This window comes from Erythrolamprus reginae, chromosome 1, assembly GCF_031021105.1.
Source record: "Erythrolamprus reginae isolate rEryReg1 chromosome 1, rEryReg1.hap1, whole genome shotgun sequence".
Classification (NCBI taxonomy): Eukaryota; Metazoa; Chordata; class Lepidosauria; order Squamata; family Dipsadidae; genus Erythrolamprus; species Erythrolamprus reginae.
This window is the reverse complement of record NC_091950.1, coordinates 223,491,195-223,505,889: the sequence shown is the minus strand read 5'-3', so window position 1 is coordinate 223,505,889 and position 14,695 is coordinate 223,491,195. Positions and strand designations below refer to the sequence as shown.

The 14,695-nt window shown below is 42.9% G+C and overlaps 1 protein-coding gene across 5 annotated transcripts in view; it reads left to right on the top strand.

Annotated features, from left to right (window-relative positions):
• IQCA1 (IQ motif containing with AAA domain 1) overlaps positions 1–14,695 on the top strand; it is a 464,058-nt gene that overhangs the window by 417,567 nt on the left and 31,796 nt on the right. For 4 of the 5 annotated variants that reach the window (XM_070732268.1, XM_070732270.1, XM_070732271.1 and 1 more), the window contains one exon: positions 10,793–10,970. The exons of the other annotated variant lie outside the window; for it this stretch is intronic. In XM_070732268.1, coding sequence (XP_070588369.1) covers positions 10,793–10,970 — 178 coding nt within the window. The remainder of the gene's footprint in view (positions 1–10,792; positions 10,971–14,695) is intronic. 5 annotated transcript variants of the gene reach the window in all.

Below are 14,695 nucleotides of genomic sequence, written 5' to 3'. Positions count from 1 at the left end.
ATTCCATGTATAAATTTGCGATGACGGGTGATTCCATGGGGGCTCCTTCTATCTGTTTGTATCTTTGGCCATTGTGGATGAAGTATGTGTACATCAGGCAGTGGTTGGTCAGATCTAAGATGTGCTTTAGGGGGTTGTATTTGTTTTGGATGGCTGTCAGGGCTTCTTTAATAGGCACTTGGGTGAAGAGAGATATGACATCGAAGCTTACGAGAAGGTCACTGGGTTGTAGGTTTTGTTCCTTTATGATTTCTATGAAGTGGAATGAGTTTTGTACATGAGACATGATGGATTCTGCATAGGGCTGAAGTTGTTTGGCAAGAAATTTGGCAAGATTCTGTAGGGGTGAGCCTATGGAGCTGACTATGGGTCTGAGTGGTGTTCCTTCTCAGAACACACATTTCAATTCAATTCAATTCAATTTATTAAATTTGTATGCCGCCCCTCTCTGAAGACTCGGGGCAGCTCACCACAACAATAAAAACAGTATAACAATGGAACAAATCTAATAAGAAAATTACATTAAAAAAAACCTCAACAATTTAAAAACCATACAACACATACATAACAAACGTAAAATATAAGAAAGCCTGGGGAGATGTCTTAATTCCCCCATGCCTGGCAATATAGGTGGGTCTTGAGTAACTTGCGAAAGACAAGGTGGGTGGGGGCCATTCTAATCTCCAGGGGGAGTTCATTCCAGAGGGCCAGGGCCACCACAGAGAAGGCTCTTCCCCTGGGGCCCGCCAAATGACATTGTTTGGTCGACGGGACCTGGAGAAGGCCAACTCTGTGGGACCTTATCGACCGCTGGGATTCGCGCGGTAGAAGACGGTTCCAGAGATATTCTGGTCCAATGCCATGAAGGGCTTTAAAGGTCATTACCAACACTTTGAATTGTGACTGGAAACCGATCGGCAGCCAGTGCAGGCCACGGCGTGTTGTAGAAACGTGGGTGAATCTAGGAAGCCCCACGATAGCTCTCGCGGCCGCATTCTGCATGATCTGAAGTTTCCGAACACTTTTCAAAGGTAGCCCCATGTAGAGAGCGTTGCAGTAGTCGAACCTCAAGGTGATAAGGGCATGAGCGACTGTGAGCAATGACTCCCTGTAAGAAAACATCCCCAGACCATGAGAATAAAAGCTAAAAATCTTTATTAACCACATGATATATATATCATAGAAACATTTATCAGACATAACATATATCAAACATAACATAAATATCCCAAAAATGCCAATGTGATAATATCACACCAGGACCAATTGAAGTCACAGGTATTTTTCCCCATGTACCTCAAAAGGTAAAGTACCTAACTTCAAGAACCATCTTTTATAGTATTTTAATGTCTGGCTTACACCCCCTTCCTCCTGTCCATATATGGGGTTGTCTTGAATCCAATTTCATCATAGTATATACACTCATTCACACTCAATCAAAAACAAACGTTCTTTCACAATGAATGGAAAACAGTTATGCATCCTTTCATGCACATATCCAACATATTTCTCACACTAAGTTAAATTATTAGTTGTCCTTCTTCTTCCCTTCTGCCTCTTTTACCGCACCTCATCTTTTCTCAATAATCCATATCTTATACAGGCATTTCTTATAATCAATCACACTGATCATTCAGCTTTATTTTTCTCAGACAGCATGTAAAAAAACCCTACTTATCACACAAATTGTTTGCTACCACTGCTTGTTAAATCCCTTCTATCCAATTTTGTTACATTTGTAAAGCACCCCCTTTCACAAAACCTTTCCCGTTTTACTTACTAGCAGCTAAACAAAATTATACTATAAACAGACACCCTACGGGTCTATTCTAATCCATTCAAATGCCTTCAGCCTCTAACACCTTCCTTCACCACAGGAAATCATCAATCCCAAACTATCAAAACTACCTGTCTTCTAAATCACAACAGGTTTATCTAATGTAGCTACACACTTTTTATTACATTCTATAGCTAACCCAACATTTACTACCACAAACAACCCAAATACCACTACTACTATTATAACAGCCAGAGTTAGAAGGGACCTCAAAGGTCATCTAATCCAACCCCCTTTCTTCAGCAAACAGCTCTCTACCAACTCATAAAAATGACAATCTCCTTTTACAACAGGCAAACCGCTCCACTTATGTAATCGCTGGCTTCATTCCAGCATCCTCATACGTATCATCCCACATCATATCTTCTAACCGTCTTTACATAGAAGTATTTCTTCATCAATAAATAATATAAAACACAGAACCACAATCCCAAACATATGTATAAACGCCACTTATACCATGCTGTACAAAACAACTACACTTCCCTGCATTCTCTCAGATTACAAACCACAGAGAGAAAATAATGTATAAAAGGAAAAGAATGTTACACAATCAACATTCATACACTCATAAACAACTTTCTCTTCCCTTAAAACAGAGCCAAATCCAGAAATAAGTCACCATACAGTGCAAAAATCTATTGTCACAGAACCGATTTATCTAAATCTACACGAGCTTCTCAGCTGTATTCAATGATGCCACAGATTTAATCCAGAAAGCAAGTGAAATTTCTTCCTAAAATGTTTATCTTCCTTATGAGCATTTGTAAAATCTAGCAACGATTGTCACAGCAGCAATTAAACATTTTCATTTCATAACAGCACAAGATTCCCTACCAGTACTTAATTTCATTTATCAGATTGGTGTACAATTCATAATTCATAATCAAAGCTTTTTAAAAATAAAATATGATTCCCCTCATCTGGAACCTCAAGATATCCCCCAAAATATCCCAGCTAGCAATTTCTTATGGGCATACAATAAGAGACTATTACCTCCAACAAATATACAAGGCAATTGTTAAAGAAAATCTAATTCCTGCTATGTATCTAGACTAGGTTGTTTTAGAGATATAGTGTTAGCTTTTCCTTTAACCTAATAAGTAATTACTAGTAACTTAGTAGGCTTGACATTCCATCTCAGTTCTCTGATTCAAACCAAGATAAACACTTCTATCAGAAAACATGAAAATAGCCAGTTATTTTCCTCAATATTGGACTCCAGGTCATCATATGTGAAACATACACACTTCTATACATGAAAGAAACCTCTTTCATACCCACATCTATACACTAATTTTGGAATTCACCAACACGGAATTCCCTCCAACTGCCACATAAAGCCATAAAAAAAAAACCTTTATAACTCTTTCTCATCCTCAACCTCTTAATATACATAACAAATAAACCTAACAACTCAGCCACAGAACTGCAAACCTTTCGCCTGTGTATTAAACACATGCCATCTATCCCAATACAATATTTAAATTCTCTACTCTCTCAAATAACAAATATCCACAAATCCCCTCATCTCCAGCTGCTTATAAACCAAGCCTGCTGTAATACAGTAATTCTCCTCCAAATCTACTGCACCAAAAAAAAATCCCAGGAACAACAATAGCCCCTCAACAATTATAAACTTACCTCCTCAAAAAGAAAACACAGCCTGTCAACCCACTTAACTTCAAGACAGCCTCATATTCTCATATTCCTTGTCTTAAACAAGCAATACTATAAACCCTACACATACAGTCTCAACTCCAATTCATCAAACAAACAAAAAACAACCCTAGTACTTACCATCTGCTCACCCGAAACATCTATCTTTGATTATTAATCACATTTATCAAAAGCTCTATTTCTCAAGAATTCAAGAATTTCAGTTAGACTTCCCTACACCACCTGCAATAATCTTTTGGCTCTAACAGCAATCTAACTGTAACCATATGTATTACACCTTCTTAAATCATACCAGCAAAAGGACAAAATACTACATAGCACAGCTGCTATCACCCCATAAAGGCACCGTTCCGCTCTTCAATGTACAACGTACCAGCAGCCTACATCCCTTGTCAGAGAGGGGGGAAAGAAAAAGAAAGAAGAAAAACAAAACAAAACACAAACCTCCACCACAGCATCCGCTGTCAGTTTTGATTAGACGAAACACATTCCTAGCATATGCTATGTCCTAAGTTTAAAGTCAACACCCATATTTATGTTCCATAATAAAACCCCTGTTTCATTATGTCATAGACGTTCACCCTGAAGTGAAACATAAGCAAGCCGATATTCAACTATGTAAATATCTACTCCGATCCCTTTAAAACTTTTACTCAATGGTGTCACCACCCAACATGTGTTTTAAATTAGTTCTTGTGCACAAGAACCCAGCACAAATATAGAGACATTTCTCTCACATGCTCTGCGTGCCCACATGTATTCAATCATGCCACTACATATCACCAACCCAGGATCAGACCCCTTGGCCACCTTTACTCACCAAGGATGCTTGCTTTTCGCCGGCAGCTGCAACCTTTCCCGGGAAACCTCTTATTCTCTTGGCCTCTCAGTTCGAAAAGAAGCTAATTCCTGGACATGGAAGCAAGAGAAAACCAGCCACTGGAAAAAACTCCAGTAAGGGCGCCCTGCCAGGTTTCTCCCGTCCTCCAGCCAGGAAAAAAGTTCTCGAGCCCCACGTTGGGCACCAATTGTAAGAAAAAATCCCCAGACCATGAGAATAAAAGCTAAAAATCTTTATTAACCACATGATATATATATCATAGAAACATTTATCAGACATAACATATATCAAACATAACATAAATATCCCAAAAATGCCAATGTGATAATATCACACCAGGACCAATTGAAGTCACAGGTATTTTTCCCCGTGTACCTCAAAAGGTAAAGTACCTAATTTCAAGAACCATCTTTTATAGTATTTTAATGTCTGGCTTACACCCCCTTCCTCCTGTCCATATATGGGGTTGTCTTGCATCCAATTTCATCATAGTTCCTCGGAACTCTCTAGATTAATCCATCAAGTTATTGTCCTGTTTGTATGAATGTTTCTTGGCCTAAAAATTAGGATTTCTTCATCTTGATACAGGATGTAAACATGTTTTTGTACATTCTTGCTTTCCTGGCAAGGTCCGCTGTCCAAAAGGTCGGAAGTTTAGTACTCTAATAAGAGTGTTGTGTATCTATCTAGGCCTTAGATGCCTAGATTCTAAAGATAATTCTCTCACTCCCTATCCAAATAGGGCCGCAACTGGTGCACCAGGCGAACCTGGGCATACGCCCTCCTCGCCACAGCCGAAAGATGGTGTTCCAATGTTAGCTGTGGATTGAGGAGGACGCCCAAGTTGCGAACCCTCTCTGATGGGGTCAATAATTCCCCCCCCCCAGGGTAATGGACAGACAGATGGAATTGTCCTTGGGAGGCAAAACCCATAGCCACTCCATCTTGTCTGGATTGAGTTTGAGCTTGTTGACACCCATCCAGACCTCAACAGCCTCCAGGCACTGGCACATCACTTCCACTGCTTCCTTGAATGGACATGGGGTGGAGATGTACAACTGGGTATCATCCGCATATTGATGATACCTCACCCCATGCCCTTGGATGATCTCACCCAGCGGTTTCATGTAGATATTAAATAGCAGGAGGGAGAGGACCGACCCCTGAGGCACCCCACAAGGGAGAAACATAGAGGTCGACTTCTGACCCCCCACTAACACTGACTGCGACCGACCGGAGAGGTAGGAGGAGAACCACTGAAGAACAGTGCCTCCCACTCCCAATCCCTCCAGCCGGCGCAGAAGGATACCGTGGTCGATGGTATCGAAAGCCGCTGAGAGGTCAAGAAGCACCAGGACAGAGGACAAGCCCCTGTCCTGGGCCCGCCAGAGATCATCCATCAATGTGACCAAAGCAGTTTCCGTGCTGTAACCGGGCCTGAAACCAGACTGCTGAGGGCATAGATAATCGGCTTCTTCCAAGGACCGCTAGAGTTGGAGCGCCACCACCTTCTCAACAACCTTCCCCATAAAGGGAAGGTTGGAGACTGGACGATAGTTATTAAGCACGGCTGGGTCCAGGGAAGGCTTCTTGAGGAGGGGGCGCACAAGTGCCTCCTTATAAGGAGCCAGAAAGGATCCCCTCCCCAAGGAGGTGTTGACAATCTCCTGGACCCAGCTCCGTGTCACCTCTCGGCGGGCCAAAACCAACCAAGAGGGACATGGATCCAGTAAACAGGTGGCCTTGTCCACTTCATCAGGTGTCACCAAGTCAAACTCCTCCCAGACGGATGGACAAAGACGTTTAGCCCCAGTCACCTCAACTGACTCGTTGTCAGTTGATACTGCTATGCAATTGGAGTCGAGATCCGCCTGGATCTGAGCGACTTTATCAGCGAAAAACAAGTTAAATTCCTCGGCACTGCCCTGCAAGGGCTCCCCAACTCCCCTCTGATTTAGAAAGGAGCAGGTCACCCTAAATAGAGCGGCCGGGCGGGATTCCGCTGATGCAATCAAGGCGGCATGGTACGTGCATCTTGCCACCTTGAGCGCCACTTTGTAGGTCTTAATAAAAGCTCTTACAAGTGTTCGATCAGATTCGGACTTACTCTTCCTCCATCGCTTCTCTGGCGTTTCAACTCCCGGAGCTCCTCGTTGAACCATGGAGTTCTACGGGGTCTAGTGCCACAGAGAGGTCGCAGTGGCGCAATTCGGTCAAGAGCCTCCGCTGCAGCCTTGTTCCAGACCTCAGCCAGAGACTCTGCCGAGCTATGGACTAATGAATCTGGTAGAACCCCAAGCGCCCTCTGAAAACCCTCTGGATCCATCAGGCATCTGGGGCGGAACAACCTAATTGGTTCCGCCTCCCTGTGGGGGAGGATTAGAGCCAGGAAATCAAGCCACAGTAGAAAATGGTCTGACCATGACAAAGGCAATGTTTTTAAGCCCCTTAGTCTCAGACCATTACTCAATTGCCCCGAGAGGAATACCATGTTGGGTGTGTGTCCCCCCTCATTAGTCGGACCCTAAACTACTTGGGTCAGGTCCATTGTTGTCATGGTGGCCATGAACTCCTGTGCCAGTCCAAAGGAACTGCCGAGTGACGGTAGATTGAAGTCCCCCAGGACAATAAGTCCGGGGAACTCCACCGCCAGCCCGGCCACCTCCTCGAGCAGCACAGGCAGAGCTGTTGACACATAGCTGGGAGGCAGGTACGTGAGTAACAAGCCCACCTGAACCCCTAAGTCCAACTTTACAAGAAGGGACTCATAACCCACAATCTCAGGGGCAATGAGTCCACGCAGGCAAAGGTTCTCCTTGGCTACAATAGCCACTCCTCCCCCCCTTCCCTGGGATCGCGGCTGATGCCATACCCGAAACCCAGCTGGGCATATTTCCGAGAGAGGAACTCCTCCTTCTGGGCCCAGCCAGGTTTCGGTCACACATGCCAGATCGGCCTCCTCATCCAGGATCAAATCCCGGATGAGGAGAGCTTTGTTTACAACCGATCTGGCATTGAGTAGCAGCAGCTTGAGCCCAGGGCCCAGATTACACTTGTCACCAGTACCCCGGGTTGAGCTCACAGGACCGGAACAGGGGATCGCTATTAGGCAGCGATCCCTTCTTCCTCCAGAACGGCTAGTCCCGTGTCTCCCGCCATATATTCCTCTTCCCAGCAAGACCGGAATATTCTGGCCCTCTGAAAAACAACCAAGTAGCCTGCAAGCTCCAACTACTCAGGATATCACCCCTAATTCACAATCATTAACTAATCAGTATACCTCAGTTAAATCAACCACCCCAGGTGTTACCCCACTGACTCACCAGGAAGTTTCTACACAGCAGGCAATTGCTGAGCCATCAAACCACACCCAGCCACCAGTATTTACAGAAAGAAGGCACCTCAGCTCTCGCTGTGTTCGCCCTAGAACAAGGACAGAAGTACCAGCCTGAAGATGATGAGTGGGACCTCGTCGAAACGTTGCCAGCAATGTCTAAATCCTACATGGGAAGAAACCCGAATATACCAAGACCGTCATACCTGTACCCGTGAAAATCTACGAAAACAAACAAATATATATATATATACAGTGATCCCCCGAGTTACGCGATCTCGATCTTTGCAAAACGCTATATCGCGATTTTTCCACCCGATGACGTCACTCCCTTCCTTTCTCATCTTTCTTTCTCTCTCTCTTTCTCTATCTTGCTTCTTCCTCTCACACTCTCTTCCTCCCTCTCTCATCTCTTTCTTTCCTTCTCTCTCTTTCTCTATCTCTCCCCCTCTTGCTCTCGAGCGGCAAGCGAGCAGCCGGGCGGGCGGGTGAACGGGCAAGCGGAGCGGCCGGGCGGGTGAACGGGCAAGCGAGCAGCCGGGCGGGTGGGCGAACGGGCAAGCGGAGCGGCCGGGCGGGCGGGACGAACGGGCAAGCGGAGCGGCCGGGCGGGCAGGTGAACGGGCAAGCGAGCGGCTGGGCGGGCGAACGGGCAAGCGAGCGAACGGGCGGGCGAACGGGTAAGCGAAGCGGCCGGGCGGGCGGGCGAACGGGCAAGCGGAGCGGCCGGGCGGGCGGGCGAACGGGCAAGCGGAGCGGCCGGGCAGGCGGGCGAACGGGCAAGCGGAGCGGCCGGCCGGGCGAGCGAACGGGCAAGCGAGCGGCCGGGCGGGCGAACGGGCAAGCAAAGCGGCCGGGCGGGCGAACGGGCAAGCGAACGGGCAAGCGAAGCGGCTGGGCGGGCAAACGGGCAAGCGAACGGGCAAGCGAAGCGGCCAGGCGGGTGGGCGAACGGGCAAGCGGAGCGGCCAGGCGGGCGGGCGAATGGGCAAGCGAGCAGCCGGGCGGGTGGGCGAACGGGCAAGTGGCAAGCGATCTTGGGGTTTCCCCTTTGCCTGGGCAGCAGGAAGACCCAGGGAAGGTTCCTTCGGCCGCCCAACAGCTGATCTGCTCTGCAGCGCGGCAGCAGCGAGGAGCCGAAGATGGGGTTTCCCCGTTGCCTTAATTTTCAAATTCAGCTTAAACATGTGACATATATATATATATATATATATATATATATATATATATATATATATATATATATATGTAAATGATGAGGCAGCAGCCATCTCGATCACCGGAACATAGAAACTTTAATAAAACCACTTAGCTTTCGTTAGCGTGCTGCTAACTTCGTCAGAGTATTAAAATGCCATGGGAGACAATCACCTTTATAAAGCATTATTCAGTCTGCTCATTACCCGCGTCATAGGGCCACACCCTTCCCTCCCCTCTGCGGCAAGCCTAATTGTGGGCTTGCTCATGCTGGCTAAAGGGGGATCTACCGCTTTTACTCGTGTCTGTTGCCTCTTTCCCTCCCCAAGGGAGGAGGTGGAGTTACGAGGCAATACTTTGGAGGTATTTGGTATTACTTTTTCCCCCCCATTATCGTTGTTACTTTCTATAGTGGTACATGTCTGCTCTTGCAATTTTTTTGCCCATGCCCTCGTCTTAGGTCTGAATAATGCTTTATAAAGGTGATTGTCTCCCATGGCATTTTAATACTCTGACGAAGTTAGCAGCACGCTAACGAAAGCTAAGTGGTTTTATTAAAGTTTCTATGTTCCGGTGATCGACGTTTCGGCGAAATCACATTCACCATCTTCAGGCTGAAGTTCCAATCTTTGTGTTGTTGTAAATGGAAATTTCCATTTGTTGTAAATGGAAATGGAAATGGAAATTTCCATTTACAACAACACAAAGATTGGAACTTCAGCCTGAAGATGGTGAATGTGATTTCGCCGAAACGTCGCATAGACATGCAAAACATTACACAGGGCAAAACCCGAACTCAGAACAATCTACATACATATACCCGTGAAAATTTACGAAAACAAACAAATATATATATATATATTTGTTTTCGTAAATTTTCACGGGTATATGTATGTAGATTGTTCTGAGTTCGGGTTTTGCCCTGTGTAATGTTTTGCATGTCTATGCAACGTTTCGGCGAAATCACATTCACCATCATCAGGCTGGAGTTCCAATCTTTGTGTTTTTGCAAATGAATATTAGCAACTGACATTTCTTCTTAGCATGTAGTGTGGGGGTGGAGATTTGCTTTGAATGTAGCAAATAGATTGGGTGACTATGCTTCCGCATAGTCACCCAATCTATTTGCTACATTCAAAGCAAATCTCCACCCCCACACTACATGCTAAGAAGAAATGTCAGTTGCTAATATTCATTTGCAAAAACACAAAGATTGGAACTCCAGCCTGATGATGGTGAATGTGATTTCGCCGAAACGTCGCATAGACATGCAAAACATTACACAGGGCAAAACCCGAACTCAGAACAATCTACATATATATATATATATATATATATATATATATATATATATATATATATATATATATATATATATATAGTTCTGAGTTCGGGTTTTGCCCTGTGTAATATTTTGCATGTCTATGCGACGTTTCGGTGAAATCACATTCACCATCATCAGGCTAAAGTTTCAAGCTTCGTGCTGTTGTATAAATGAAAATTTAAATGCAAATTCAATTTATGTATACATATATAGTAGAAGTAAAATCTAAAAGTTAAGGTTTCCTTTGTTTGCAGTTTTGCCTCTTTCCACAACTCTGGCACTGCGTCTTCCAAAAAAGAAAACCCATCATTTTCTGAAGTGGTTGATCCTCAAAACATTTATAACATGAGCCTGACAATCCATCCTATAATACACACATCATGTGTGTGTATTGTTAAATATATTGCTTAGCTTGATTTACACAAATAACATTTATTCAAGAGTAATCTACCATTGCATATTTCCTTTGTGACTGTGAAATCTAGTAAGTTTTCTTGGAATGGATAGCTCCAAATAAAAATCCTGTATATCATGCTTGACCAAATTTAAGACTGTATATATTTGTTTTTGTTCCGGAAGATGGAACCTAAACGTTTGAAAAAACAACTTCCCAAAATTTTGAAAACTTTAAAAATTGAAGATCGAATTTTAATCATTGGAACCACTAACCGGCCATTTGATGCAGACATCAAACCCTTCTGCAAAGTTTATAAGAAAATAATTTTGGTACCACGGCCAGACTATGCTTCAAGATTCGGCAAGTATATGAAACTAGAACTAGTTCATGCAAAGATATCTCAAAATTTTAAAAAAGTATGTATGCATTAAGTTTGCTACTTAAAAATATCACACACACACACACACACACATGTACATACATATATGTAACATATTTTTGCTAAATTGAAAATGAAGGGAGACTAGTATAGATCTATTTCGAGGTTGTTTCCTCTCATCAGCTAGCCGTACCCTCACTGGGATTTGAACCTGTAGCTTCTACGTTGTAAGGCAGAGAATTAATCTCTACGCCACAGAATCTCATTCTTTCAGCTTTGTACCAGGGAAGTACAGTATTATATATTTTTTCTGTCTAATCACTCTGGCATACCCAAATATGGGAGGAGCCTAATGCTTCCTTTTGCCTCTCCACCCAATCCAGAGCCATATCCAAGGCAGTTAATTTTTTCATAGCCAAACAAACTACCGTATTTTTCGGAGTATAAGACACATCGGAATATAAGACGCACCTTAGTTTTTGAGGAGGAACATAAGGGAAAGAATCTGCTTACCAGGTATTCATCTGGCTAGCATCTTTAGTCTGGTCAGCTTCAACACATTATTTTATCCCCTGGTTAAGGGCTTAAAAAATTTTATTCTGAGAGAGGAACAATGAAAGAGCTGGAAACATCATTAGCACTTGGAAAGAAACAGTCTGAGCAAGTAAAGCAATGGAAAAAGCCCTGCAAAGATTTAAGGCTTGGAAAACATTCTTCTTTGCAGAGAGTAATAGTGAAAGAGTTTGCAAGCAGGTAAGAGCTGGGAACATTATTAGCACCTGGTTAGGGCTGGAAACAAACATTCGAAGCAGGGTTTGGAATACATTCTTCGCAGAGATTAACAATGAAAGAGCTTGCAAGCCAGTAAAAGCTGGGAACATTGTTAGCAATTGGTTAGGGCTGAAAGAAACTTACGCAGAGCAAGTTGGAGTAATGAAAAAAACCAAACAAACCTGCAAAGACATAGGGTTTGGAAAACATTCTTCGCAGAGAGAAACAATGAAAGAGCCTGCAAGGTAAGAACTGGGAAGATCATTAGCAGCTAGTTAGGGCTGGGGGGGGGAAAGCTACATTCAGAGTATAAGACACATCCTAATTATCAGCTTATTTTAGAGAGGAAAAAGGTGCATCTTATACACCGAAAACTACGATATATTCTATATGTGTAACATATTTTTGCTGAATTGAAAATGAAAGGAGACTAGTATAGATCTATTTCGAGGTTGTTTTCTCTTATCAGCTAGCCATACCCTCACTGGGATTTGAACCTGTAGCCTCTAGGCCACAGGATCTCATCAATACACACATTTATTTACATGTACACATACCTATACACATACATACATACATACATACATACATACATACATACATACATACATACATACATATATAGCAATAATAGTATTATCTAGATATACATAATAACAGTCTTTCAATTTCTAAGATTTGCATATGCATTCTATTCATAATGTATTATATTTTGTAGCAGTATACATAGTAGTGTTTTCCCAATTCCCACTTTCTGTCTTTTAATTCTATCCCCTAATACATGATGGCGTACCTATGGCATACATGCCAGAGGTGCCACCAAGTGTCCTCTCTGTGGGCATGCGAACCATCATCCCAGTTCAGCTATACTGCAGATTTGTGCACCTCTTGCCAGGCAACTAGTCTTTTGGATCTCTGTCGTACATGCATGGGAATGGGCCGCATGTGAGGGAGACGCATGCGTGGGGGTTGGGTGTGCGGGGAATATGCCATTTGCAGGGGAGCACATTCATGCAAGGGCAAGGTGCACACAGTATTTTGGGGGTTCAAGTGTGAGCATTTGCACAAGTGGGCTTTGGGCACTCGGTCCAGAAAAGGTTAGTGCCCTAATGCAACAATTCCTATATTTAAAAATATTATGTATCTATCAATCATCTCTTATTCTTTATTTTTAAGCACATATAATAGTGTTTTTTACTTCTAATATTTACTTATGCATACTAATTATATTAACTTATTTCATTAAATTTTCATTTCTTGTTTGGGTCTATGATTTATCTCTGTGTAACAATTCACTGCTTTCTGCACTATGGATAATTCAATTTATTGTTTAATATAAGTGGGTCTCTAACAAGGAAATAGAAAATTGTTTTACCTAGTTCCAATGCTCTGTTCACACACAGCTCCAGTTCATTTCTTTTTTGGTTGCCCTTGCTTCGTTCTGGCCATAATGGCTGTCTCTCTTCTCTGTGATTAAGAGGGCACTTTGGATCCAATGGGAGAGTCACTAGTCTCCCACGATCAACAAGGAATCCCTCCTTTCTTTATCACCCCTCCAGGGTGATCCTTAGGGCCTCCTATCGGAGAAGAATTGGCTGAGATTCCTGGAGCCCTGCTATCTCTAACCATGTCACCACAACGCCAAACCGGACATTTGATATCTAAATTATATTGAAGTAGCCAAAATATCTTTACAATCCCCAAAGCATGTCACAGTTGAGCACCCCTAATGTTTGGAAATTTGCAGTTGAAAAATTTGATGTCCTAAATAAATAAATAAACCTCCTAAAATAAGTAAACCTCCTAAAAGCAACATACAACAGGAAGAAAGAGATGCACTTATCAATCTGAAGAAAAACCAGGAAATAATAATCCTCCCAGCCGATAAAGGAAACTCCACTATAGTGATGAAAACAGCAGACTACAAAGAAAAAATGACAACTCTACTACAAAACCCGGCCTACAAACTCCTAAGCACAGATCCTACCACCTACCTAGAAAAAACCACCAAATCTAAAATCAAGGCCTCTCCCATCAGCGAAGAAATCCAGCAAAAAATCATCCCCAGAGAAAAATCTTCCATATGTCCAAAACTCTATGGCCTTCCAAAAATACACAAGGAAGGAATACCTCTCAGGCCAATAGTCAGTTCTATAGGCTCCCCTCTACAAAACCTTGCCAAATTTTTAGCCAAATACCTTCAACCATATACAGAAACTATTACCTCATATGTTCAAAATTCATTCCACTTTATACAAATAATCAAAAAACAAAACCTACAACCCAATGACCTACTTGTAAGTTTTGATGTCGTGTCCCTGTTCACACAAATACCTATTAAAGAAGCCTTGACAGCTATCCAGGACAAACACAAACCCCCCAAATATATCCTAGACCTTACCAACCACTGCCTGACCAATACATACTTCATCTATAATGAACAAAGATATAAACAGATAGAGGGAGCCCCCATGGGATCACCTCTATCACCTGTCATAGCCAACCTCTATATGGAATATTTCGAAAATAATGCATTAGAGCAAGCCAAATACAAACCCAAACTTTGGCTGAGATATGTTGATGATACCTTTGTAATTTGGCCACATGGTAAAGAAAAACTAGACAATTTCCTCACACATCTCAACAGCCTACACCCCAAAATACAGTTTACCATGGAAACAGAAATCAATGATCAACTTCCCTTTCTAGATGTACTGGTCTATAAAAAACCCAATGGCAGCCTAGGACATACTATCTACCAAAAGAAAACCCATACCAACCGTTATCTAAATGCACACTCACACCACCACCCCGCACAAATCACCTCAGTGGCCAAAACTCTCATCACCAGAACCAAACGCTTAGCTGACCATGAGCACTTAAAAACTGAATTGAACAAACTCAAAGATGTATTAATTTCTAATGGATTCAAAGA